Source organism: Neovison vison, chromosome 3 (assembly GCF_020171115.1).
Source record: "Neovison vison isolate M4711 chromosome 3, ASM_NN_V1, whole genome shotgun sequence".
NCBI classification, from domain to species: domain Eukaryota; kingdom Metazoa; phylum Chordata; class Mammalia; order Carnivora; family Mustelidae; genus Neogale; species Neogale vison.
Genome location: NC_058093.1, coordinates 41,103,115 through 41,130,174, shown reverse-complemented (window position 1 = coordinate 41,130,174; position 27,060 = coordinate 41,103,115). Strand labels below are relative to the sequence as shown.

The following is a 27,060-nucleotide window of genomic DNA, read 5'->3' as shown; positions in this document are numbered from 1 at the left end:
TTTGCCCCTGATGCTGACCCTACCTGCTGGTGGAGCGGGCAGGGTGGTGCCCACCCCCGTCATGGCATGCTCTCTCCGGCTGCTGGAGTTGTCTTTGCTGATGGGCCAGAAGAGCCGAGGAATTAACATGCCTGGGTTTGGGCAAGCTGGTGTGTCAGCCCCCAGCTCCCTCTTAAGCCCCAGTTGGCACCAGTGGCTACCTGCTCTTGGGGCATCCTTTATTGGCTTCCTTCTCTTCTTGTCTGAATTCCCGACTTTGTCATGGAGCCTGCTTCTGGGGAGTCCATCTAATAAGACAGTGGAGATCAGCTGACCCCAAATTGAGATCCCTGGGAGTTTTGAACGTAGGCCATCCTGAGGAAGGGCTAGGACTGTGGACCAGGTAGAGACAAGAAGCAGCAGCGTGGTGAGCGTGGGGGGTGCCCTTCCATGGGGCCCCAGGGCTAACCTGGACGCACATGGAGCTTGTTCCCCAACTGCTGAGGGGCTCGCTTCCTGTTCCCCAAGGAACAGCTGAAACTTCCTCCCTTCCCAAGCAGATTGGTGACAAACCCCATCCCCTGAGGTGACATCCACCTCTTAGTCCCTTGAAATGGAAGGAGCCTGACTGGCCTGGTGATATTTTTACAGACTTGCAGGGGGAGCCTCCTTCCTGGTTTCCTGCTTTTGGCTGTTATTGGTAGGTGTCACAATCAGCATCCTTATCTTCTTCAAAACCAATAACTCTTTCTCAGGGGAAGTGTGCGATGACAGTTTTTTACTTCTCGTGTTGATTTCGCCCCCGCCCCCCGCCTCCACTTTTGGTGGGTTGGTGGGTTAGGGGGCGGGGATTCCCAGCATCCAGTGGGCAGAGGTCAGGGTTGTGGCACAGGATGGCCCCACAACAAAGAAGGACTCCAAATGAGCCCCAAACTGCCGTCTGGGCGAGGAGCCTTTGTTTCTTTCTGGTTCCAGATGCCTCAGTTCCCCCAAGAGGTAACCTACAAGTGGGGGATGGTTTGGGCCAGGACTATTCTTGTTTATTCTGCGTTATCCATGGCCGAAGGGGGCTGGGGAGAGCAGAGGAGGATGGGAGAGAGAACTTGAGTGGCCCCCCACCACTCCTGACAGTTTCAGGCCACTGTTCTCCTGTCCTGGGTGTCATGGGTGTGGCCCATGGGACCCATGAGGCCAAAGTCATGCAGGTTGTCAGATCTGGAGCCAAGAGAGTCCCCAGGACCTCGGGAAGGAAGGAGTCACCTGGGAGAAGATGTTGTAAATGGCAAGGACTCAGCAGCTTCCACACAAGTAGACTCTGCAGCAGCAGAAGTTGAAATGGAAACATCAACTGTGTGTTTTTTCCGGATCCTCACCGTGGTTCCCACTGATGTTTGTTGAGGGTGTGTTCATGGCCAAGGTTTTATATCCCCTGTGGGTCTTCCTGTCCTCACAAAGACCCCCTAAGGCTCGTGCCAATATTCTCCTCTTTTTACAGATGGGGAATCTGAGGCAAAGCCAGGTGAAGTGCTTGGCCAAAGTCATATGGTGGGTCAACGGGGCAACTGGGGGCTAAACCCAAGCAGTCTGGGGTCAGACTGCAAGATCCACACTCCCACGGTTATGGACTTATTAGATGCTGTCATAAAATGTTTCCCCAGCTAACTCCTAAAGGAGATTCATAATACAGGCCTGTGGTCCACGCACCTCTTACCCCACCGCCACATAGCTGTTAGCCAGTGCGTATGCCTCTTCTTGAAGCCAGGAGTATTACCTTATTCTACAGGGGGCCTCACAGCCTGGCCCCTTTTGGCCTCATTTCGGCCCTGTGGGCTCTGAGCCACTACCCATACTGAATGCGATTTTAAAATTACCAAAGCAAGACAAACCCTCTTTGGGGATATGCTCAAAATTAGACAGGAAAATTCTGTTGACATCCTGTGAACTAAAATATGTGATTATGTGAACTACATAATCCCAAGGATGCCCTCTCCTGCCTGCCCCTCTACCCCTTCCCTCTCCTTCCCAGGGTCCCTGCCAGCACTACCATTGGGAGCATGGCTGTCACTCCTCCTGGCACCTAGTGGCAGTGCTCACCGCACCTGTCCCCCCTGCAAGCTTGGGCCAGGGAGAGGCAAGGGAGGCACAGAGGGAGGGGTGTGGGGGGTTTACGTTCAAGGTTGCAAGTTCAGATGAGCTCCTGAGCGAATGCCCCTTACCTTATGCTCCAGGCCCCTCACTTCCTCTACTGTATTCTTGACCTGCCTAAATACACAAGCAGCACGTCACTGTCTGCTTGAGTCCCTGTCCCCCCTCCCCTCCCCGCTGCCCAGTGCCTGCAGAAGGAAGCAGGGGCTGTGAGTCATTTTCCTTGGTTAGGAAAGGAGGAAGAAGCCAACTGGGGAAGAAACAGAAGTGCTGGAGCTGAGTCTTACTTTGGACAGGGCGATCCAGAACTTCCTTGGGGCCCAGGCTGCTGGGTGGTGACCAGGACGGCCGAGAGGCCCCAGATGGAAAGGAAGGCTGGCCAGGGCTGCCCTGGGAGCTGTGGACAGCTGTCTGCACAAGGACTTCCTCGTGTCCCTGAGCCCTGTTCCACCAGCTTAGGCAGTCTGAGTAGCTCTGGTCCGTGTAGCTAAAGCAATCCAGCTAGGTCCCTGGCCTCAGCTAATTACCCCCAGCCTCACCTAGTTCCTCTGGCCTCAACTAGTCCCTCTTCCTCCCAAACTCCACAAGCCCCCTGGCTCAACTAGCCATTCGTTGGCTTCATCTAGCCCAGCTGGCCTCAGCCAGATCCCTGTTGGCAAGGATTTCCCATCCGCACCTGCCCCTCGTGGCTTTGTTCAGTCATTTTCTGGCCCACAGTTGGGGGGGGTGGGGGGGAGGGGCGCTTTTTACCCACCACCTTCCAGGACATTCCTACAGTCCCAGAAGTCTCAACTCAGCACCCTCCTTCATCCAGGCCTGGACCTTTCCCCTCCAGCTTCCTCAGGGTGATCTCCCCAGGGCCCTCCCACACCCTCTGGGCTCCCAAAGAAGGGGAGAGGCTCCTGCCAATGTTCAGGGAAGCCTACACCAGGCCAGGCTGAGTCTCTGCGAGCTGAGCTCATGAACCTGCTCAACCACACCACCGCACGGAAGGCATCCTTCTCCCCATTTTAGAGACAAGGAGACCGAGGTTCAGAAAAGCTGAGTGCCCAGTATGAGATTATATTTTTAGGACATGACAGACAAGATGTTTAACCTCTGTTCCGTCCGACCCCATAACCCAGGATAAGCCAACCCTTCCCTTTGAGGTCCCCCTTAACAAGCGTGCTGGTCCCCAAGGCCTAGCACATGCCATCAACACCTGGGTGGCTGAGGGAAGGACCGAGCTGGGCACACCCCGGGCACAAGCCCTCAGCCAAGCCCCCCGGGACTGGTCTGCGGTGACCTGAGAGAAGGGGTCAGTGCAGACCATCCACCGAATCAGCAAAGAACAGGAAACAACTTGTCAGCTCTGTTCTGGAGCAGCGTGGATTTCCCAAAATGGGACCTTTTTGGGTGGGAGATGTCCTTCTTGGATGGTGGGTGGGGGCGTCTGTGGGAGTGAGACCAGACATTTGCATTATAAAGGTCTCTTTCCACTGGAGTGCAGGCTGGGAGCTGCTGTTTGCTGCCTTGCAGGAAGCTTCAAGGCCCTCAGATGGCTGGATCTCCATGGAAATTCGTTTGCAAAGAGAAAGGAGCTATTTTGAGGACAAGCAAAGATGAGAACCTGTGGGCTAGGGTTGGGGAAGGTAGATGTGGGAGAGAGCTTTTCTGAATGACTCACTAACTTCCCTCCAATAGAGATGGGAGGAAAAATGGCATGGCAAAAAATACCGGAAACCCAGGAAAAAGAAGGAGCGGCAGGGCTGACCCCTTTCCTGGGGAAATGGAGCTGTGGCAGCACGTGTCCCCGCCCCTGGGCACCCCCCCCACCTTCGCTGGGCAGTGGGGGAAGCTGCTGGGGATGAACCGCCATTAGGGAACATCCCATCCAGGATTACACCTTCCCGTCAGCATAACATCTGCTGTTTTAGCCCATGTTCCTCTAACTGCGCAAAGAAGGAAAAAATTAAGGAAAAAACGACTCAGAGGGCGTGGGAATTCCCCTTTGGGGCAGGGGGCACTTTTCTAGGAAAGCGTGTTAATCAAATCCGCTGCCTCCTCGTTAGGGAGCCTGGGCAGACTAGCCAAAACAAAACAGGAAAATTACCTAAGTGATAAAGAGGCGGGGGTTTCTGGGTCCCCATGTCGTCCAGCCATGGGGTGGGGCGTCTGTTCAGCAGGCCAGGACTGCGAGCACAGCAGACGCAGGGGAGAAAGCCGTCTGGAGTGGTCCCCAAGAGTGCTGGCAGGCTGGGGCCCAGGGAGAAGATGGTCAAGGACGTCGAGGTGGGGAAGGGGGTGCGGGGCTGAGCAGCTGAAAGGAGGGTCTGCGGGAAACCCATGGGGGGCACGACACTTGCTCAGGCCACTAGAACTCAGAGCAAAAGATGATGGGGAGTCCAAGGTGCACCTCACAGTGCTGGTCCTCACTCACCTCACTTCTGGGAACCCTCCGAAATGGTGGGGAGGGTCCGGACATCCATTCCAGGTGGGGGCCTTAGCTCCAGGTTTATACTCTTCCTGGGAGCGGACCGCTGCTGGTAGCCCCCCTCCATGCCATTCTGGCAGCCAGTGGGTTCCCCAGGAGCCCTAGGTATCATGCCCAGGTCTTCAGCCATGGGGTGATGGTTACAGGATGGGGAGTTTGACCAAAAGGTTGTCTGGGTGTCTTCCACTGTCCTTCCACCCCAGCCCTTGGCCTAGCGAGTCAGCAGGCAGGTAGCTGGTGTTTCTGTGAGGAGCAGGAAGTGTGTCTGCGGGGTGGGGGGTGGGGTTCCACCCGAGTGCGGTGAGGGGGGGCAGTTGCAGTGGGGCCCCTGCTGCAGGGCCGCGAATAGCTCATTCCGTGTCTGCTAAGAACACCACTCCCTAGAGCTCTGCCTCGAGTCCAGGCCTGGTGTCCGTGAGGCTGAGCAGAAGCTGAGTGGGCTGAGGTGGTGGGGACAGCAGCCCGGGCCAAAGCACCCTGGAGGTGGGGCCCAGCAGCCCCCACACTGGCCCTCTGGGTGCAGGTTGCTCCTGGGCCCACGGGCAGTAGGAGTCACTCTTGAATGCTGGGAGCTGGAGACCCACAACGTGGGTGTTGTTTACATGTGTTTATTGTCTCCAGAGCAAAGCAGCGAACACTTCATATAAACGCCAGGAGGAACGTGTGCTGAGGACAGCAGGTGGGGATGGTGGCGTGTGCGTGGGACGGGCGTGATGACATTAGCGGAAGTTGGCTGGCCACACGGTGCCTTAGAGTCCACGAAGCTGTATGGCCTTTACTGCTGTTCCGGGTCTATGCCAACTCCTTTTTTTTTTTTTAAGATTTTATTTATTTGGGGCACCTGGGTGGCTCAGTGAGTTAAGCCTCTGCCTCCGGCTCAGGTCATGATCTCAGGGTCCCGGGATCGAGCCCCGCATCAGGCTCTCTGCTCAGCAGGGAGCCTGCCTGCCTGCTTGTGATCTCTCTCTCTGTCAAATAAATGAATGGAATCTTTAAAAAAAAAAAAAAAGGAAAAATATTTTATTTATTTGACAGAGAAAGCAAGAGAGGGAACATAGGAGGGGGAGTGAGAGAGGGAGAAGCAGGCTTCCCACTGAACAGGGAGCCGGACTCGGGGCTTGGTCCCCGGACCCTGGGATCATGACCCGTGCCAAGGGCAAACACTTAACAACTGAGCTACCCAGGCACCACCAATGCCAACTTCTAACTGGCCCTACAGAGTCCCCTCTAGTCAGGGGACCAATCAGCCCATCACCACCACGAACCCCAACCTTTTCCTTCCCTGCCTGCCTCTGCAGGCCCAACAGCCTAAGCGTCTGTGGCTGAATGTCAGGAAAAAAATGCCACACATCTGGGAGCTGGTTGAGAAAGGCACATTTATTGGTCACGCAGACAGACACACATGGGGATGTGGGATGCGTACCCATTTTCCTGCACTCACACTTCTGGATTTGGTTTCCTATGCTAATTCTGTATGTCAAAAAGCAACACGAGAAAAGACATCGCCAATCTACTCTCCTAGTAACCAAGGAAGTGGGGCCAAAAGCCACGGAGTTTAGAAAGAAATACCTGCACTGTTCTGAGAGCTGGAACCGAGAGGCCTATCTCCATGAAAGCCTCGCTTTCAGGAGCGACAGCAGAGACTTTTCTATGAGCACAGTAAGTGTTGGGGGGTTTGGCTCCAACCGTGGCCTGGTGATGGCTGCCCACCTCGAGGAGGGCCCGGGAGCCTCTAGCACGAGTCAAAGCCGTATCTCTCCCCTGGAGCAGGAGCTGATTTTCCTTCTCCTTCCAACTAAAGAACTGAGAAGACAGGGAGAGAGCCCTTCTCTCTGCACCAGCTCTGCTACAGCCCTGGGGCTTTAGCTAAAGCAGTTGTCATCACTGAAGCTAGACAAGGCCAGGTTTGTTGTACCCTAAGTTAACCACTCACTCAGCTCCCTAGAGCCCGAGCCCTGTTTCACTCCAGGAAGGCACTGGCCTTCATTTTTAATGCTTTGTCCAAACCGCTCAGGACACACACGTTCTGAACTGGGCGTCCGGAAAGTGGTTTTGGTTGGCTGAAGAAGATCCAGCTCGTGTTTGTAAAGCACTTAACACAGTACCTGGCACGTGGTGAGCGTTCCAGACACATAGCAGTTATTATTATTAATATTATTATTATTGTTTTATATCTCCACCTGCGAATCAGCGCTTTAGTTCCGTTCTTCAAAATGATGACCGGAACAAGGCTCATGGGTCCCAAGTACCAAGATCAAGCTAGGGGCCCAGATCCACTTTCCCTTCCACCCTTAGCACTTGGTGCCAAGTTTTGCAGTCAGGGCATTCTGTTGGCTACACAGAAGCTAGGCCCTCTCCTGAAAATTAGGAAGCCCTGCACCGGAAGCTAGGTAGGAGGAGCCAACAGGGGGTCCGAGGAGAAGGTCCGAGTGGCTTCACGCTGTTCCTCTGGGCTCCGGTCTTAGTGGCAGCTCACCAGGGTCTTTACTGTGGGACAAGAACAGAAGACCGTCAGTGCCAAATTCTCCACCAGGCCAGACTGAACTAAAGGTGCCCACGTCCCTACACGTCGTGGGCTAGATCAGGCTTCCTTCCACATGGTGGCGAGAAGAGCCAACACACTGTTCTAAGTGCTTTCCATATATTTCAGTACATACGCACATACATCATATGCATATGTGGTAATTAAAGCACATGGGAGAAATAAAATACGCAATGTAAAACATAATCGTTTATATGTAGGTTATAACATAGCAATAATATATAATGAAATTTCATCCTTCCTATAGACCTATGAGGCAGATTCCATGAATAACCCTTTTACAGATGAGTAAACCGAGGCTCAAGGCACAGAGCCACGAGGTGGGAGAGCTGGGATTCAAACCCAAGACAGTCTGGCTCCAGGGGGAGTTTGTAAGCACTCTTAGTTTTGCTCAAAAAGAAATCTATTTTATAGGAAGGAAGGGGACGGTGCATCTGAAGTCTCTAAAATATTGGGAAAATTGGGACGCCTGGGTGGCTCAGTTGGTTAAGCAGCTGCCTTCAGCTCAGGTCATGATCCCAGCGTCCTGGGATGGAGTCCCACATCGGGCTCCTTGCTTGGCAGGTGGCCTGCTTCTCCCTCTGCCTCTGCCTCCCTCTCTGTCTGCCTGTGCTCACTCTCGCTCCTCTCTCTCTGACAAATAAATAAATAAAATCTTTAAAATATTGGGAAAATCTTAAGTATTAATGGTAATGGTGATAATGCAAGGTAAATGATCTGGGCTGTTTACTTAGGGTTCCTAAGTTCCCCGAGTTCCTATAGGGCGGACACCAGAGGGCTCAGAGGGTTTACCCCAGTGCCTCATTTAAGTCTTTCAGTGTAAGAGTAAGGCCTTCGGGAGCAGACAGGCGTAGATTCAAATCCTGGGATCTGAACAGGGACCTGGCTCTCGTATCACACGCATGCACGCGCCCAGTGCAAGCCCACGGGCCCGCGGGGGTCTCCCACGCACGCGCTCACACGCACATGGCCCCCAGCCCACCTGCATGGCCGCCCGGCCGAGCGGGGCGTCCTCGGGCCTGTGCTTGCCGTGGTGGGGCAGCTCGGCGTTCTCGCGGTAGTCCCGGCCCTTGGAGTGCTGCAGGTGCAGGACCGCAGGGCTCTTGACCGGGAGGGGCGGCCGCTGCGCCAGCGGGGGCGGGGGCGGGGCCTGCGGGCTCAGTTCCGACCTGGAGGGCTTGATGGGCCTCTTGGCCGGCACCTGGGCGTGGAGGCTGGCGGGGGCCTTGGCTTTCCCCTGGCTCTTGTCCCCGCCTGCTGGCCGGCCCTCGGCAGAGGACGAGCAGGTGAAGGAGCGGAGCCGGGGCGTGGGGCTGAGGAAGGGCGTGGGCGTCGGCTTGCCTGTCCCCTTGTTGCCCTCGGCCTCCTGGGCTTTGGGGAGCAGGATGCTGGGCGACACGATTCCTGGGTCCGGGCAGGGCAGGGCCTCCTTCCTCAGCATTTTGGGCGATTCCTGCTCTTTCCTGGGAAGCGGCTTAGGGAAAGAACTCACGGACCCATACAGCGGGTTCTCAAACATCTCCGGCTTGGTCAGCTGCGCGTCCTCTGGAGGGGAAGGTTCCGCGGAGTTCTTGCCCACGTCGCAGGACCTGAGGGTGGCAGAGGGGAGACACGGAGAAGCAGCACATTTGACGAACGGCTGCTTCATCCAGAGGGGGTTTTCTTTTGGGGTGATCAGAACGTGTGGAGCCAGAGGGAGGTTGGGGTTGCCCAACTTTGTGACTGGACTGAGTGCCACCGAACTGTTCACTTTATTTATTTATTTATTTTTAAAGATTATTTATTTATTTGACAGAGAGAGAGAGAGATCACAAGTAGGCAGAGAGGCAGGCAGAGAGAGAGAGAGGAAGGGAAGCAGGCTCCCCGCTGAGCAGAGAGCCCGACGCGGGACTCGATTCCAGGACCCTGGGATCATGACCTGAGCCGAAGGCAGCGGCTTAACCCACTGAGCCACCAGGCACACCCGAACTGTTCACTTTAAAATGGTTCCTCTTGGGGTGGGGGATGGGCCAGATGGGTGACGGGTATTAAGGAAGGCACTTGTATTGAGCACTGTGTGTTACAGGTAAGGGATGAATCACTAAATGCGACTGCCTGAAACCAATTACACTATCAACTAACTAGAATTTAAATAAAATTTTGAAGGAAAGAAAGCATCTAACAGTGATTTTCTTGGAGTTTCATTTAAGAGACTTCTTTCAATTTTGTTACAGGAATTTCACTTCAACTAAACAAAAATAAAAAATGAGAGGAGCAGCTACTGTGTGGCTGAAATGTTGATGATCTCACAGGTAAGCCCACTTCTTGCCTTGACCGTCTCCACCGTAAAAACTGCTGACACCAGAGCACTAGTAAGCAAGGGGGACATCACTGAAGATTTCACAGGAGAAAGGGGCAAAGAAGCTCACTAACGTGCCCAATACCAAAACCACCTCTTCTGTCCTTGTAAGAGAAGCCTGCCCTCCACAGCCCCTACCCCTCATGGCTGCCAAAAGACCTCCTCTCCTGTACTCCCCCCTCCCTGCGGAAGGAGTCCGCAGCCTCTATGTTGTCTCTAGCAAATTCTATCCTGACTCCCAGAACAGAAGCCTGCAGGGGACCAGACACCCTCAGTGACCATCTGTGCTCTGTGAGGGCCCCAGCTCAAGGAGCCCCACTTAGCAGACATGTCAGAGCCCCCCAATGTGTGAGCTGCTTCCCAGGCACAGGAGGGGGTCACGAAGCAGACAATATCTGTGCTCAGGGGCCCCGTGCTCCCAATTCACACGGTGTTCTTCACACAGTCCTCTTCCTGGAGAGTTCCTGGGGACTGTGCTTTCCTTCCTGTCCTCACACGGACTGGGAAAGAATGGTGGTCGTGCTGAAGATCCGAGGGAGCCTGGAGAGAAATGAGCCTGCACCAGGAAGAGAAGCCCGCGGCGAGCCAACAGGCCTGCCTGATACTGGTGGTGCAGGATTTCCAGGCTGCAGCTCAGAGGAGGTAAGAGCTGCTTTGTTTCTGTGGTTCCGGAATTACTGCTGCTCTGATGCAAGGCGATTTCCTGCTGAGCGGATTATAACCAGGAATGGGAAGACGTTTAACTTTCTGGCCAACAGCACAGTCTTCTGGGGGAGTGTTCTGGGTTCTGCTTTCTGCAGAAAAAAGGGAAGCAGGTCCCTGGGGACCCACCGCCGTGTTCGGGCAGTGACGCCTCTTACGGATGGAATGTGCGCTGAAACACTTGCAAGTTGATGACCAGCCAAGGCTAATAGACTCTTCAGGGACTAGGCGTGGGCTCAGGGGACAGAGGTGTGATGTCATCCTCACCCAGGTGCCACTGAGAAGAGAGGACGTGGGTGTGGGGGAGGCGAGCCTCAGGGACATGCCAAAGGGAGCTTGACTGTTGACTTGGTGTTTTTGCTCATTACTCTTTGGAAAGACCTAGAAGCAGCTATATAACCAGAAACGTTGGGGCCTTTGAACCAAGACTCTGGAAAGCTGTCCCTCCGCCTCAGGCCACCCTCTGCGTCCCTGTCTGGATCCTCAGAGACCTTTATTATGAATTAGTGTAGGGAAGAAAGTGCAAGAAAGTCCAAGTAGCACTGATTAGAAGTTTCTGATGAAGAGGCAAGAAGTAGGAAAGGAAAATGCATGGCTTGATTCCTGGCAGCCCAGTGAATGAAACCAGAGGATTGGGGCAGTGCCAGGAAGAGACCCCGAGGTACAAGCATTTTGGTGATTCCCAAGCTCCTTCTCTGGGAAAAGAGCAGGGAGATGGAAGCAGGTTGTCTCTTCTGTCTGAGAGGGGAACTTCTGTCGCTCCTAGAGAAGGGACGTCTTGGTGGGGGTGGGGGAGACTGGGGTGGGGAAACCACACAGAATTTAAAAAGTCCCTGACCACAGGTAACAAGAAACCAAGTCCCATAGGAGGCCATGGCTGGGGAATGAGTGTACCAATATCCAGGACAGAGTTAATTTTTCTGGTAAAATAGCCCCACTTCTCAGATTCCAGGGTCTTCCTTTCTAAGGCTTTGAACCCCACTCTGGGGCCTCTTGCCTAAGAATTTCCCTGTTCTGAAGCTGTCACCTGTGGAACCAGAGGGGACACATTTCCACCCAGTTCCACGCCATGTGCTTGTCGTGTGCAAGTCATTCAGCACAAAGATAGGCTGACTTTGGGAAGTTATAAACATTTCACTTCAAGAATCTCCTTGTTCTGGGATGCCTGGGTGGCTCAGTGGGTTAAGCGTCTGCCTTCAGCTCAGATTATGATCCCAGGGTCCTGGGATCGAGTCCCATATCGGGCTCATTGCTCAGCGAGAAGCCTGCTTCTCCCTATGCCTGCCATTCCCTCTGCTTGTGCTCTGTCTCTCTCTCAAATAAACAAATAAAATCTTAAAAAAAGAAAAGAAAAAAAGGTGCTCTTGTATACACTCTCTCTCAAATGAATAAATTAAAAAATCTTAAAGAAAGAAAGAAAGGAAGGAAGGAAGAAAGAAAGAAATATAGATAGATAGATGTTTGACAATGCTTCCTTCCCTGGCTCCTCAGACAAGACAGACACCAGAACTGAGGAACACAGTGACCTCACAGGAAGCAAGGTCTGGAGCAGTCCCCCCTTCAGTCATTCCAAAGACAGAAAACAAGGAATGACAAAGCTAGTGATATCTGGTCCATCTCCTATCACTATTCATTGGGATCTGCACTTTTAATTTTCCAGTGCTTACTGGAAAACTCACAGGACTCCCTATCTGGCATTTCCATGAGGTGCTCACAGATTGGTTCACTTGGGACGTGGCCCCTGTGAGAAGGGGCTGTGGCTTTGGCTGCCCGGCCCACTTCCCTACCCCCCAGGCTCTGTCCTCCTAGCCCATGCTGCCCAGACTGGTTCTAGGTACAGGACGACTTTCTCTGGGTTCCTGGCCTTTCCCCAAGTTTCTCAGCCAAACCCCTTCTCCTGCAGGCCAGCTGCTCTCCTGCCCTTCGTACTCCCCCATGGCGGCTGTGTTTTCTGATTGGCCCCACAAGGAGGGACAGAAAGGTTGTGGATGGGAACAGGAGCCTTGCAGCTGAAAAGGCAAAGAAAGGAGGAAATCCCCACCTATTCCTTGAGAGACTGAATGAAGTTTCACTAGTTACAGAAATGTATTTTCTAATAAATATAGTTTTTATGGGAAGCTGTTTTGTGGCAGGGGGCGGTGGAAAATATCTTTAAAATTTCATATTTTTAAAAAAGTCTTTCAAACTTATACCAATAGGGTAGGACATGGAAATTCCCTAGGCATTTCTCGAGTGCCTGCTGTGTTCCAGGCCCTGAAGAGGAGTCGATGGTCACAGTGAACACACAATCCTACTACCCTCATGCAGCTTCTAGTCTAGAGTCCGGTTCCCCGGTGGTGAAAACCCAGAGAAGAGAGAGGGCTTGATGAAGAGGACACTTACCTTGACTCCTGTGTCCTGGGGCAAGGGACCCGCGTTGCTGTCGAGGACGAAAACTTCTTTGGGGATACGGGTGGCTGGGAGGGTGGCGTTGGGGGGCTGTCTCCCCTCCCGGGCCCCAGGGAAGAGTCCTTGAGCGGCTGGTCATAGCTCCAGGCTGTGGGCTGCTGGTCAGGGGACAGGGACTGCTTCATGTGCCCAAAGGGTACCACCCCAATGTAGTTGGGGTTGATGATTTCAGTGATGCTGGAGCTACCGCTTGGAGGGACCCTGGTGGGGAGAGACACCCGAAGTCACACCCCGAAGATCCCTTCCCTCCTCTAGGTCAGCACCATGAGGACAGTGTCCTCTGCGGTCCCTTGGGGCACCCCAGGCCCTCTGCTACTCCTTCACTTTTTGGACAATGGACTGATTGATTCATACAACAGAATAGTTACTGAGTGTCTAGTAAGCAGCAGGCCTCAGGCTAGAAGGGAATATGGGCGTTACTAAGGCAGGCCTTGTCTCTGTTCTCATGGGATGCTTGATGGATAGAGGTTGGCGAGGCCAGGCTGAGTGGAAGTGGGGAGGGCAGGGCAGGGCTGGGGGGTAAATGAAGGGCTCCATCTGGGATATGTCAGCTTGCACATCTGTGTGAGCATCAGAATGGAGATGGCCATGCAGGTATTTGGAGGTGAGTGGGAGGTCACAGAAGTCAAGGCTTGAACCTCAAATGTGGGAGGGGGTGGTTCAGCCTAACATCGTGGAGGGGATGGCCTGACCACGGCGTAGGTGACAGGAATTCGGCGTAGGTGACAGGAGTTCGGGTGCAAGGGGTAGGGCAGGCATGAGGGAGAGGGCTGGCGGGACAGGTGGTCCAGGGACCCAAAGGAGGGGATGAAGTTGGGCTCTACACCAGTGTTAGGGATTTTGCTTCGGCCAACTGGCACCAGTTTCCCCTGGTGCCCCCTCAGTAGGCAAATTGCCATGGAGTCCGTGACCCCGCCATCTGGCTTGATTCTAGGGCTTGGGACCACATCGGTGAGCCGAGGTGACCCTGCTATTGGGGACTCCTGTCCCCTAGGCATAGAGACTTTAATGTCTGCATTATTTCCAGTGAGGCTCTGTCAAGAGCAACCTGGGTGCATTTTCCTCAAAGATTTTTTTCATTGTAACAGGATGGGGCTCCTTGACCACAGAGCCATGCCTGCTGCTGTCCCTGGTCCTTAGGAGACACAGGAGCCGTTCCCTCCCTTCAGCTATTCCCTCCCTCAGTGTCTTTCTGCTAGGCTGAGGGTGCCTAAGTCAGCGCTGCACCAACTCTGCCTCGGTTTCTCCAGAATCTGACACACACCAAGGGCTCAGCCAATGTCAATGAACTGTTCTTTTTTTTTTTTTAAAGAGACAGTGAGAGCTGGGGAGGGGCAGAGGGAGAGAGAGGATCTTAAGCAGACACCACGCCCAGCGCAGAGCCCAACGTGGGGCTCCATCTGTCCTCAGGATCATGACCTGAGCTGCAATCAAGAGTCAGACGCTTGGGCGCCTGGGTGGCTCAGTGGGTTAAGCCGCTGCCTTCGGCTCAGGTCATGATCTCGGCTCCCGGGATCGAGTCCCGCATCCGGCTCTCTGCTCAGCAGGGAGCCTGCTTCCTCCTCTCTCTCTCTCTCTCTGCCTGCCTCTCTGCCTACTTGTGATCTCTCTCTGTCAAATAAATAAATAAAATCTTTAAAAAAAAAAAAAAAAAGAGTCAGACGCTCAACTGACTGAGCCACACCACGCGGGCGCCCCCTGAACTCCTTTCTGACATGGAAGCATCTCGTACAGGCACACCTGCATCCCTGGAGCTGGGCGTCTGGGGCCCGAGCTTCCGTTCCCTCTTCGTCCTTGGTTTCTCTGCACTCCATTCACCCTCTCCTGGGTCCTGGGTCCACAAAACCATGCTAGTTTCCAGGGAAACCCTGGCCGATCCCCCTGCTCTACCTGTTAGCAGGTTCCCACTGCTTCATGGGGTCGTGGCTGGTGAGGCTCTTCAGGGACTTTGGCCCACTGGATTCATCTCGCTCAGTCTTCACAAAGTCTGCAAAGAAAGAGGCAGGAAAGAGCCCGTGAGGCCTGGTTCCTAGTTCGGGCAGGATGGCAGCCGAAGCTGGACAGTGACTAACGGCTGGCAGGGGGTGGGCTAAGCAAGATCCTGAGGCCTCACACTCATTCGGTGATTGGCTTGTTATGCCTGCCATGGTTGCAGAGGGAGGAGAGCTGGCATGTGTGACCCAGAGTTATCATTTAATGGGACATTTTCAGCTTGTTGGTGTCACAAGGGATAGGCAAATATTTCTTGGTGGATCCAAATAAAACCAAGAGAAGCAGGGGCTCTGGCAGAGCATTTGATACCAAAGCCCATCCAGTTTAAAGGGAGGGCAAGGAATCTGGAGCAGACTCCTCACAGAGCATGAAGCCCGACACCAGGCTTGATCTAATGACAGCCCTGAGTTCGTGACCTAAGCTGCAACCAAGGGTTGGATGCTTAACCAACTGTGCCCCCCCAAGGCGCCCCTCAAGCAGAGAGATTTTAATTCACAGATACAACTGCAGACAGCATGTTCATTTCCGAGTCTTAAAATTTTAGGCAGGATGCTCAGAAAATTAAATTTGAGTCTAAACACTTCCTCATGTTCCCTATTAGTAGGGTCTGCGTTTTAAGATTCCCCAGAGGATCCGCAATGGTTCTTATCTAAGAGATGAGGCATCTACACCTGCCTACTGGGTATCAGCAGGGTCTCCCCTGGGGACAGACAGGAGCTGACTTCCCCAAGGCTGGGATTTCACGGGGGGGTAAGGAATCATCTCCAATGAGTATTTATTCCCGAGTGTGGCTGCACCGCTGTCATTTCCGAGAGCCACGAAAGACACCTCCTCCCAATGGCTAGCAGAAGGAAGCAGGTGTTGTTTTGCGGGACACAGAGATTTGAGGTCAAGTCGGAAGAGGTGCTGGGGGGCTGGTTGGTGTGTTTGATGTGTGAAACAGCCTAGAAGGCCCAGAAGCCCTGGGAAACACCATGAGGGCAGGGTGTGTACAAGTATGTACATGTGTGTGAGCTGCACAGCACATGGGCATGAAGAAGAACAGGGGCCACACAGGATATTCTGGAAATTCTCAATCTCAGCTGTAGCCAGCGCCTTCGCCTATAGCCTAGAAAGAGCTATTTGGGATTGGGCAGGTTTCCCGTGTCATCTTAGTCCTTTGGTGGAGGCGCTAACAGGGAACGACAAGGCCTAAGAGCTTAATCAAAGACAAGAGAGAGCCCCTGGAACATTCACAAACTTCACATCCTAACAGATGGAAGGTGACTGGGGTCCGGGAAGGATGATGTGCAGATTGTGGGGCGGTGTGGTTCTACAGGGAAATTCTGGAATCAACCCAGAATTGGGCCAGATCGCCTCTCATAGCCCTTCCGATGGTAGATTTCTGCTCTGAGGCCACAGCGGAGAGAACAGTCAATGGCTGGGCTGAGAGACAACTCATTTCACCCCAGCAGCACTGAAGAGGGAGCTGGGGGGTGGTCGTGCCTACTTACCATACAGCTTCTCCCTCATCTTGCCTTGGGAGGTCTGCAGCTTAATCTCCCCCCGGAAGTGGCCCGTCATCTCTCCATGGTGGGTGAGGGGTGTATAGATGGGGAGCTGAGTTTCCGTGGCCTCTAACCGTAGAGCAATGCAGCCCTCGCCTGGGGAGGTGGGCACAAGGGTCACATCAAGAGCCTGCCTTTTCACAAGAGAACCTGCATTCTGCCTATAAATTTAACTCCCTCACCCCAAGATGATCCTTTGAAACAATGTCCAAGGCAGGGATTATCGAATTAACCTCTTGGAACAACTTGGGAAAACATTTCAAACCTTACAGTGAAATGAACTACATGTGGATTAGTTGATGTAAAAAGAAAAAAAAAAATTAATCATTGAAAATCCAGCAGAAAAGCAGACTTAACTACTAATCTGATTGCGGGAAGGGAATGATAACTTCCCAGGTTTGAAGCAATGTAAGAAATGGCAAAACAGACTGACAGATAAGAAGATACAAAAGCTTAAAACTTCTGCACAGAGGAAAAAAGGAAAATGGGAGAGACTGACGGCTTCACAAAGAGGGTGTTTTACCTGAAGCCCACGAGGAACGTCTCAAAATCAAATCCCAGCAGATAACTGGGCACGTATCCCAAGTAGGCATTTCACACAAAAACAATTCTAGGTTGATTTCAATACATGGAAATGAATTCAGTCTTCCCAGCCATCCAAAATGCAAATGAAGGCAGCACTCGGGGACTCTCTCACGGATAGGAAATAAGCAAAAAGTGGAAGGAAGGAAGATACCCAGTGCCAGCAAGGATCTGGGGACCCCTAACCACTTGGACATGGCAAGGTCACCACGGCAGGACACAGCCTTTACGACAATAGGTTGGATACCGAGTGTCAAGAATCACCAGCCTCTCTGTACCCTTTGACCCAGCACACATGGGAACTCATCCTAAGAAACGCTCCAAAAGAACTAAAGCTGTAGCTGAAAGGGGATAACAAATGCTCACAAAGATCCATCTCAGCTTTAGTGATAACACGAACAGAAACAGCCAGAAGGAAGCCCATGGAATATTAGGAAGCCATTAAATGCCGCCATCATGGAGGCTGTGTGGGAGGAAGATCCTGGAAAATGTGTCTCACCCAACCTGTCTCTCACTGGGTGAGGGAAGCAGAATAGAAAACGGAATCCCTAAGATGGTTATAAATATAGAAATCTATGTATGCCTTTGTATGAGGAAGTATTAGACCAAAATAAAAATGGTGGCTGTAAGTAGGGGATGAGACCGTGGGTTGACCTTTTTTCTGTTATTATTAGGATATGCTGTGTTTTGTTTTGTTTTTTTTAAAGATTTTATTTATTTATTTGAGAGAGAGACAGTGAGAGAGAGCATGAGCGAGGAGAAGGTCAGAGAGCGAAGCAGACTCCCCATGGAGCTGGGAGCCTGATGCGGGACTCGATCCCGGGACTCCGGGATCATGACCTGAGCCGAAGGCAGTCGTCCAACCAACTGAGCCACCCAGGCGTCTCTAGGATATGCTGTTTATATGAACACTGGGGTAAAAAAACAGGGAGAAGAGAGTTTTTGAACAAGAAAACGGAACCATCCTTCCTGTGTGCCTGTGGCCTGCCACCAAAGCTTTAAACACCTTGACTCCACATAGATCCCTTCTGCCTGGGCACAACAGACAGACTCTCCCCAGCCAAGGCCAGTGCAATTCCTAGGTTCTGCCCCCCCGCCTCCCCTGCCCAGGCTCAGAGACCCTGTTCCTGGTGCTGACCAGGAGAGGGTGAAGGGCAAGATTCTGGAGCTGGGTTGCCTGGGTTCCAGTCCAAGGCCACCTCAGTGGCCATATGACCTTGGCCAAGTCACTTCATTTCCTCACCTGTGCAATGAGTGTAGCAACTGTACTTGTATCCCAGGGCTTTTGGCAGAGCCTGAACAGTGGGTAGCCAACACACACAGCCTCTTCCCATGTCCTGCCTTCCCTGAATCAGCATTAAGCACCTTCAAATTCTTCCACCCTTCCCAGACCCAGATTCACATTCTTGCCTGTCTTATGCAAGGAGCTGCTCCACCTGGCACTTGCCTCCAGCCACTCTCTGGCCACCTGCTCCTCTCACCCTTGTGTTCTAGTCACACTGAATGTATTACGTTCCAGGGTAAACCTGACACTGGGCTGGAGCCAGGGACCGGCTGAAGACAATGTCACAGAAGATGATGTCTCTTTAGTAGGATGACTGGTGTCTGCCCAGGAGGGACCTTGAGCAATGCCAGACAGACCTGGGTTCAAACTAGGGCTCAGCCAATTACTTTTACTCCTGTGGCCTTGAGCAAGTCCCTTAACCTCTACGAGCCTCAGTTTACCCTACTGACTGGGAGACTAGTATCTGCTTTACAAGACCTTGTCAGGGTCAAATAATCCTCAAATAATCCGCACCTGGCCACAAATCTGACACAGGAAAGACCCAATAAACAAGAGGTGTCGTGGCTGCTGGCTCTTCCTCCCAGAAGCCCGCGGGGCAGGAAGGGTGACTGACTAGTATCTGTCCCTCTGGCAGTGGGAGAGGAAAGGCACGAGAGCAGGATGGTGGGATTTCCGCGATGGAAAGGCCACCGTCCTCCTACATCACAGGCCACCAGCTGAGAGCAGGTGCAGCACTGACCGCGCCTGTCCGGGGACCCTTACCGTAGGATTCGTCGCTGTCGGAAGACTTAATGCTAATCAGGATATGCTGGTCCAGCAGGTACTCGGGGTCAGAGATGATGGGCTTCAGCTGCACAGGGAAGGCCACAGGGTTAGAGCTGCCCGCTGGGGGACGGGAAGGGAGAGGCTGCCAGCCCAGATGAGGGGCGTGCCTGAGCAAACAGGACTGCAGGTGTGCTTAGTAATCAAATTTGAATTTCTGCTTTCCATGTCCAAGACAGTAGGAAGGAACCACACATCCACCCTCCCCAGGATGCAGGGTTCACTTCTTCCGTGTCTCCCTCCAATCATACTGCACCCTAGGAGAGAACTGGACCCCAAGTGCGCCCCACCCCCACTACTTCCCTCTCCTCCTTTTCCCTCCCTTGCATACCCCAGCATCATGGGGGCAGGGGCCAGGCTAACAAGAAAGAGGTAATGGAATGCACCCCACTCCCCACCCTAGGTGGCACTGTAGGCTGTACACAAGGCCTGCCCTCCAACTGGACTGCAGGGGAGCCCCTGGGGTGTCCTGCAGGCTGCTGGAGGGTGGCTCAGCAAATGACAGGCACAGATCCTGGGTTCCAACCCTGCCCCCTCCTCCTGTGGCAGCGAGGGACAGCTAGCTCCCAGTTGCCTTACCGGTCTGGCTCAGGGCACGTTTGTGTCAGGTTTTGCACAGGGGAGAACCCGAACCTCAGCAGTGTAGGGCCACACCCATGCAAGCACAGAGAGGAGTTTCATGTGTGCACTATCCCTTAAGGCTGGTCCTCTCACTGACAGGGATGCTGAGGAGCCTGATGAAGAGGCCATACGCTGCCCCAGGCTGGCCCTTCCTTCCCATCCAGATGCTGAGAGACCCCTTGTGCCAGCCTCTGGGTGCCCTGTTGCCAGACCGGACGGACTCTATCTCCATTCCAAAAGTTCTAGAACAAATGACTGGAAATCACCGTGGGCGCTTGCGGGCACTCTAAGGCCCTGAGCCATAGCAAACGCTCAGTTCACTGACTTGTAGTAATGGCTGGCTCAAAGTTAGACCCGGGCTGGGCGCTGCAGAGGCAGGAAAGGCTGCCCTCTCAGGCAGCAGCAGGAGCAGGCTGGCGGATATCTGACAGAGAAGGTCTGTGAGGGACGCGGTACCATAGTGGGGGTGAGGGTAGAGGGAAGGGAGCCTTGGTGGGACTAGAGAGGGCACAGAGAGGACGCCATCAGGAGATGGACGCGTGGGGGATTAGGGAGCAGGAGCAGGTGAAGACCTCGCAGCACATGAAGCAGGAGTGAGGAGGGGGCCTGGATGCTGAGGAGCCTGGGCTTGTTTCATGTTAACAGCTGGGAGTTGACCAGATAAAGAGGGGGATGCCAGGATCAGACGGGCATTCTAGAAAGAGCGATCAGGCTTCGGGATGCTTCAGCAAGAAGGCAGGTGGGATGGAGACCCCCTGGGAGAAAGCACTGGGGTGGAGAGGGACAGAGGCAAGAGGAGTAGCAGGTGTAGGCAGTGGTGAGGCTGTGGGTCAGAGGTTCCTTAGAGTCCCCTGAAGCAGACCGGGATACATGCACAATGTGGACGGGGAGGCTGCCATCTTTCCCAAGTTGACCCAAGGAGCAAACAAGCCATTTGGTTGCTGCGTGGGGCTACCGAGAGAGGAGGAACAGAAGGGTTGAGTGGGTGGGTGAGGCGGGATGTCACCTTAGAGCCCAAAGCCGCCAGGTTGCAGGTAACCTAAAAACAGCCCAAGGATGGGGACTTCTGACCTAGGCCCTGGCCTTGTGGAAGACCTGAATTAGAAGTGCTCCCACATTAGGAGACTCTGCGATGTGGGTATCTGCCTTCTCATGTGTGGCCCAAGCCTGGGTTCCAATCAACAGTGCTACTGTTGGTAGCCCAGCCCCCAAAACTGCCCATGTCCCACCCCAGACTTAGGAGAGGATGGGTCCTTCTACCTGTTTAAGGCCATTTTTAAAGCTCCCCTTGGAATTCCCCTCTAAGGGAACCTTCCAGGAGAGCCCCTGGGACCCCTGTATATGTGACAGATCTGCCTGGCCATGTCCTTTCATCTGCATACCCTTTCCTCGCTGTGTGGCTGAGAAACAAGGTCCTACGCCACTGTGCACCTAGCACGAACACTCAGGGAGGCCCACCGTCAATTCAACATCACAAAAGCTGTTTGGGATCCCAGGGGGGAAACCATTTTTTCTTTTCAGCAAGAAAGATGAATGTGTTCCCACTAAGGTCTGTCTTTGCGTTTTTGATTCCACCTCCTACCCTCATGGGGTCATGGACACGTCAAGTTCTAAGTCCAGTGTTTGGATAGGAGCCAGTGGACTCCCCCCTCTGCCCCTTCACTTGATCCTCCAAGCTGGGGCTGAGCAGGTAAAAGGACACTGCAAGGGGGGGGAGGGGTCAGGGTCACAGAGCCCAGGGCCTGTGTCTGTCACTGCAGCTGTGTGATGGTGAACCGCCTCTCTGGGATCTGCCTCAGTTTCCTTCTTTGAAAAGTCACACGGTCGGACAAGCCCATCTCTAGATCTCTTCCGTGACCCATTATGGGAACCGAAATCCATTTAGGAATATTGGGGCCCATGGGGCCAAGCTCTGCCTGGCTACATCCTGTTCTTGATTTACCTTTGGAAGGGTCTCGCCAAACTTCACCACCAACTCCCCTTCACTTCCTTCTTCATTTTCTCCTTCCTGACTCTTGACGAAACCTGTCAGAGGACAAGAATGCTGGTTTTCAGGAAACAGAACAAGAGCCAGACAGAAAGGCCTCCTGGGGTCGCCCCACCCAGACCAGTGGAGATAGTCTCACTCTTCTATCTGTAGGGGCCACGCCTGTTTGGGAGTCAGGCTCGCGGGGGACTCTGTTTTGGTGCAGGGGATGGTCATTTGCCAATATGGTTGAATTATTTTTAGGAAAATCTAAGAGATTCCCCTCCTTTTCAGCTCTTTTTTTTGCAACAAACCAGGCAACAAAGGAATCATCACATCACAGGCAGAGATTAGGAAACATGACAGCTCGTCCCACGCCACTCAAGATAGCAGCCTTTTGAAATGCTAATTTGAGCTTCCTAATATGCTGTTTCCATAGAAATGTATGCAAATGTCTTGATAGTTTATTAAAAACACCCGCATGAAAATCCATCATTTTTGGAAGTGCCTTGCCCCTGCTTGGTGACCGGGGCCCTAGAAACCTCATGGAAAAGGTGGGTCTGTCGCCAAGACTGAGCCCGGGCTGGGTGGGAGGAACCAGGGAAGGGGAGGGGGCAATCCATCTGGATTTCTGGAAGGAGTCATTATCCCATCACAAAATACCTCCTTGGGTGGCGTTGATGTGGCCCTGCACCCCCACCTCCAGACCATCTCAGCAAAGGGAGCTGGAAACCACACAGATCTCGCCATGGAACAGCTTTAGACAATATGCCTACAAATGTCACCCAGAAAGGGTGTTTGCTAAACACAGTTTGTGCTAACTGCTGCTGGCTGGGAGGAAGCTGTCCATCTCGAGCTCGTTTGGGGACACCCCAGACAAGCTGAGAAAGCTGCCCTGTCCCGCAGGAAAGAGCAGAGGACCCCAGGGCAAGAACAGTCCCTCCCACTGGCCTCCTCATGCTCTGGACCTTCGCCCCGGATCCTCTGGTTAGGTCAGAGCCCCAGTTGTGGCAGGGGGTACCCCCAAATGGGTTACACTCTGTCCTGAGGGGCAAGGAGAGGATCCAGTGGCTCAGTCACCTAGACGGGTCCACACGACAGTGGCTGTCCCTGTCTCTGAGGCTGCAAGGGCAGCATCCTGGGCCAAGGGGGATGCCCCCTAGTAACTGAACCCCGAGCACTCTCCCCCAGGCCCCCCACAAGCCCATCTGTAAATCCTTCCCAGAGAGAGAGAGAGATGTGGTGCAATGCACTGTCGATGAAAAGGCACTTACAAGAGTCCTGTCTGCCCGGCCAACGGCAGCTCAAGGCCCACTTACTCTCTAAGCAGCTCGAGTGGAACTCCAGGTAGAATTTGGTCTGGGACTTGGTCTTCAGCGTGGCGAAGCACCTGAGAAACTCAATCTGCCCTTGGCTGTCGACAGTGCCGGGGCCTGGAGTGGGGGACAAAGTGTTTTGGCTCCACGATGTGCCCAGACATGGAGCATTTCCAATCAGCCCTCAACACCAGGCTCCGGGGAAAGTGAGGTCTGGGTGAAGGCGAGGTTTTCCCTGAATCCCACTACCCACCCTGAGCATCCCTGATGATGGGAACGTCCAGGCCGCGGAGAGCTGGGTGGGGAGAGCGAAGTGTTCAGGGAGCCAGGAGCCCGACTCTCAGCTTTGCCGCTGAATAGCAGGGGCCCTGGCAATGCCCTTAACCTCTGTGCCTCAGTGTCCCCATTTGTTCTGCCTGAGAGAGCTTGTATAAAGGCTCAGTGCCCTTGATACCTAAATCTGTCTCGTTTCTAAGTTCATGTAGCAAGGGATACTGGCTCTTCCTTCCTCAGGCCGACTTCCCTCCACTGCTCACTTACCCCCATTCCCACCCTTGTGTCTGGCCTGTCGTGGCATTCGCTGACAGGGTACATTGGCGAGCGTGCTCAGGCTGGCCTTGAGCAAGTTCTGGCCTTCCAGGTAAACTTCGAGCCACGTGACAGCCAAGACAGACGTTCCCGTTCCCTCTCCCACCCAGCCTTTCCTTCTTTCCTTTCTTCTCCTTTTTTTCCCAGCTTTATTGAGGAGGAGCTGGCAAATGTAATTGTACATATTTAAAGTGTACAACGTGATGATTTGACACACATGTACACTGTGAAATGCTTACCAAGATCAAGATAATTAACACATCCGTCACCCACATAATTAACTGGGTTTTTTTTTGCCTTTTTTTTTTTTTTTTTTTTTTTGGTGTGGTGAGAATGCTTAAGATCTGCCTTTAGCAAATCTCAAGTGTATGATATTGTATTACTATTATTATTACCCAGGGTCATCATGTGGACTATTAGCTCCCCAGAACTGATTCATATTAGAACTGTACCCTTTGACCTACATCTCCCCATTTCCAGCCCCCCTCAGCCCTTGGCAACCGCATTCTCTTCTGTTTCTATGAAATTGGCAGTTTTTTCCAAGATTCCCCATATAAGTGATATATCATACACCTATGGTATGTTTTCTGTCTGGCTTATTTCAATCAGCTTTCCTCCATTTCCTTAAATCCCACAGCACCTAGGCCGGGTTCCGCTTAGGACGATATTCAACCAACGCTCGATCCAGGTAATGGTGTTTGTGAGCACCTTCTGGCGCTGAGTCCCAGTGGAGGGTGGGCAAGCCTGATGTGCTGAAGGTCCTCACTGAGGGTGTGATGACATGAGCCACCCCATTCATGCTGCAGGAGCTCAGAGAAAGGGGAGATGGGTGGGAGCCCAGGGAGAGATGGAAGGTTCTAGAAAGACAGTGCCCAGAGCTAGCACCAGGTGGTGGACTAGGGGTTATGTGGAGAGGAGAGGTCACACTGCCAGAGCAGACATTAGACCCAACAGCATGGGGAAGAGTGTGCTAGAAAACAGTATTCTAGCCTCCCCTCTAACCCTCAGGGCATGAAAGAAACAGCAATACAGGCTTTTCCTGCCTCCATTGTCCCCCCCGCCACTGCTCCTCAACCTTCCTCAATTAGCCTGGGCTATCTGCTGAGCACAGAAGTGGGGGATGATCAGAGGAGGTGACAACATGGCTCCCCAGTCACCTAGATCCAGGCTGGGCATGCCACAGAGAACACCAGGCCCTTGCTGGGACGAGCAGGGCCTGGTGAGCAGGGCTGAGCTAGGTTATTTGAAAACATACCTACAAATCTCAGTATTATTTACTCCAGCGTTTCCCAGACTCAGTCATCACATCCCATCCTTACAATGTTTACCATCTCCACCTACCACACACCCACACTAATACTGACTTAATATTTTCTTTAAATAGACTTTTTGAACTTAAGTAAACATATTTAAATAAGAAAGTACATCACAAGACTAAGTGGAAAACCAGCCCTGCTCGCCTTACACAGAAGAGAGAAATGTGAGACGTACTACCAATAAATGCATTACCGATAAAGGTTCATCCATGTCCCACCCAGAACTGCCTTTGGGGGCAGACACACCACACCCTGGACAAACACTCATTTACTCCATTTTAAAGACTGAATTAAAACCGAGGATTAAAGGCTGACATATTTGCCAAAGAGCCCAAGAACAAGCTCTGCTCTGAAATCGTGATAGGACTCAGAGGCGAGGAGGGCCCCTGGTTGGAGTGTGGACATGCCTGGAATGATGAGCCTCCGTCTATCGGAGACAATGGCCCGCTGCAACAAGGTGGGAGCCCAGGGCCTCCTGTCTTCATGGAAAACCAAGGAACGGATGCTGCCTGCCACTTACCATTCTTGGAGACAAACTGGGAGGTGACTCCTGCCTCAAAAGTGGCAAAAACAGGGCTGTGGTCACTGGTCATGATGTCACTGGTGCTACCTGCAGGGGAGGGAAGGCATTTCTAAGCAGGGAAGGAGAAACCCTTCTGGTCAAACCATGGATGGCAAACTCATGGCAGAAATCAACCTCTATTGATGGAAGCTTCCAGAAGTTTCACGGTTTTGCACGTTCCACTGACCTTCCACAACCCCGCTTAAAAGTCTCAGTGGAAGTGTGTGGCACTCTCTCCTCCACAGCAAAAATGTGCCTGAGCTAGTTTTTCCTAGTGACACACGGGTTTTCAAATAGATCATGGGATGTGAACCGCGGACACTTTTCTGGTCTTGGCACTTTGTTGCACTGATAAGCTCATGGCCCAAAGCAGGATGGAAATATAGGTCACCACAATGCCTCCTAGGACTGGGAGAGAGTAGAAGGTGAGAAAGGGTAGACATGGAGTGTAGACATCTCTTTTAAGGACCATGGGGCTTGGAGAGAAGGTAGCAGGGCATATTTGGAGGGTGTATGGGAAAGAACGTTCTAGAGATACTGAGTTCTTATAATAGAGCTTATGATGGAGCCATGTGCTTATAACAGAGCCATGTGAAGACATCTGGCTGTGTACTCAGGGCTGGAGATTTCTCTGTGTTTGGAGTCACGATGTTAGATGGAAGCAGAAAGGATGTCTGCCACAAGGATGTCTGGGCTCCCCAAGGGAGGCACACTGGATGCAAGGCCAGGCCACACTGACCAGTAAGGGCCAAAGAGAAATAGCAGAGGAGACCAAGAAGGCAGTAAGACAATTGAGATCATTTTCTATAAACCTTCTATTGATCAGCAAGAAAAAGATAAACAACATCCTAGCCTTCAACCAACCAAAGGAGATAGGCAGAAAATTCTAAAAGGAATACAGATGGCTAAGAAACATGGGAAAAAATGCTCACTGGCTCATGACCATCAGAGAGACAACTGAAACATCGAGTCAGAATAAAAGAGAGCAAGAAGAAGGAGAAAAGTGGGGGTCCTGGGGGAGGAGCTGGGGCTGGAGTAGAGGGCCCTCACTCCAGAGGTTAAAACAAGGTTAGCCGGGAGAGGAGGGAGAGGACATCCCTTCTTTGAGACAGGAGGGCAAAAGGTAGGAGAGGCACCAACCTAAGTCACGTTTGGATGTGGACAGGAAGAAGTCAGGGAGGGTCCAGTGGTGATTGAAACAGGAGAGGGTTGGGGTGGAGGGAGTCTACTGAGAGCGATGTGGCAATGGAAGAGGGGGAGTTCCGAGGAGAAGTAAACAGGTGGACAAGCAGGGTTTTAAAAATGTTCTTAACCATATTTTATGTCAAACATAAAGCACTAGCACTATGGTGCCTGTGCCTTAAAAACTAGGAAGGCGACAGGGACCTTGATGTAACCTCTGTAACCACAGCTTGTACGACCCCTCCCACAGTGAGTCTGGGCCTAGCTATGTGACTTCCTTTGGCCAACAGGACATTAGCAAATGTGAGGCAAGCAGAGACTCAAGAAGCTCTTCCACATCTGGGACTTGCAGATGTGGGATCCCTGGGACCCAGAAGAAGCCTGAACTAGTCTGCTGGGTGATGAACAACACGCCAAGTTAGTACCATCACCCCTGCTGACAGCCAGCCATCCAACCAGCTGGCCAGCCCCTCATCTTGGGGGCAGGGGTGGGGGCTCCTGGCCTGAGTATCCCCAGTCAACAAGCAGAACAGAGATGAACAGACCCATGTTCGACCCAGAGAACTGGAAGATGTCAAGTTTCAGGATTATTTGTTATGTAGCCATAGGTAACTGATACATCCTATTTATGCCAATCACCATTAAGACCCAAGC

At 52.7% G+C, this 27,060-nt stretch overlaps 1 protein-coding gene across 1 annotated transcript in view; it reads right to left on the bottom strand.

The window, feature by feature from the left end:
• Positions 1 to 5,956: 5,956 nt before the first annotated feature.
• Positions 5,957 to 27,060, bottom strand: part of INPP5D (inositol polyphosphate-5-phosphatase D) — a 111,219-nt gene continuing 90,115 nt past the window's right edge. Inside the window, exons 19-27 of the mRNA XM_044241873.1 lie at positions 25,183 to 25,272; positions 22,762 to 22,875; positions 21,419 to 21,501; positions 18,796 to 18,883; positions 16,113 to 16,262; positions 14,518 to 14,614; positions 12,562 to 12,828; positions 8,122 to 8,728; positions 5,957 to 7,084 (exon numbers count right to left, since the gene is read on the bottom strand). Coding sequence (XP_044097808.1) covers positions 7,082 to 7,084; positions 8,122 to 8,728; positions 12,562 to 12,828; positions 14,518 to 14,614; positions 16,113 to 16,262; positions 18,796 to 18,883; positions 21,419 to 21,501; positions 22,762 to 22,875; positions 25,183 to 25,272 — 1,499 coding nt within the window. The 3' untranslated portion in view covers positions 5,957 to 7,081. The remainder of the gene's footprint in view (positions 7,085 to 8,121; positions 8,729 to 12,561; positions 12,829 to 14,517; positions 14,615 to 16,112; positions 16,263 to 18,795; positions 18,884 to 21,418; positions 21,502 to 22,761; positions 22,876 to 25,182; positions 25,273 to 27,060) is intronic.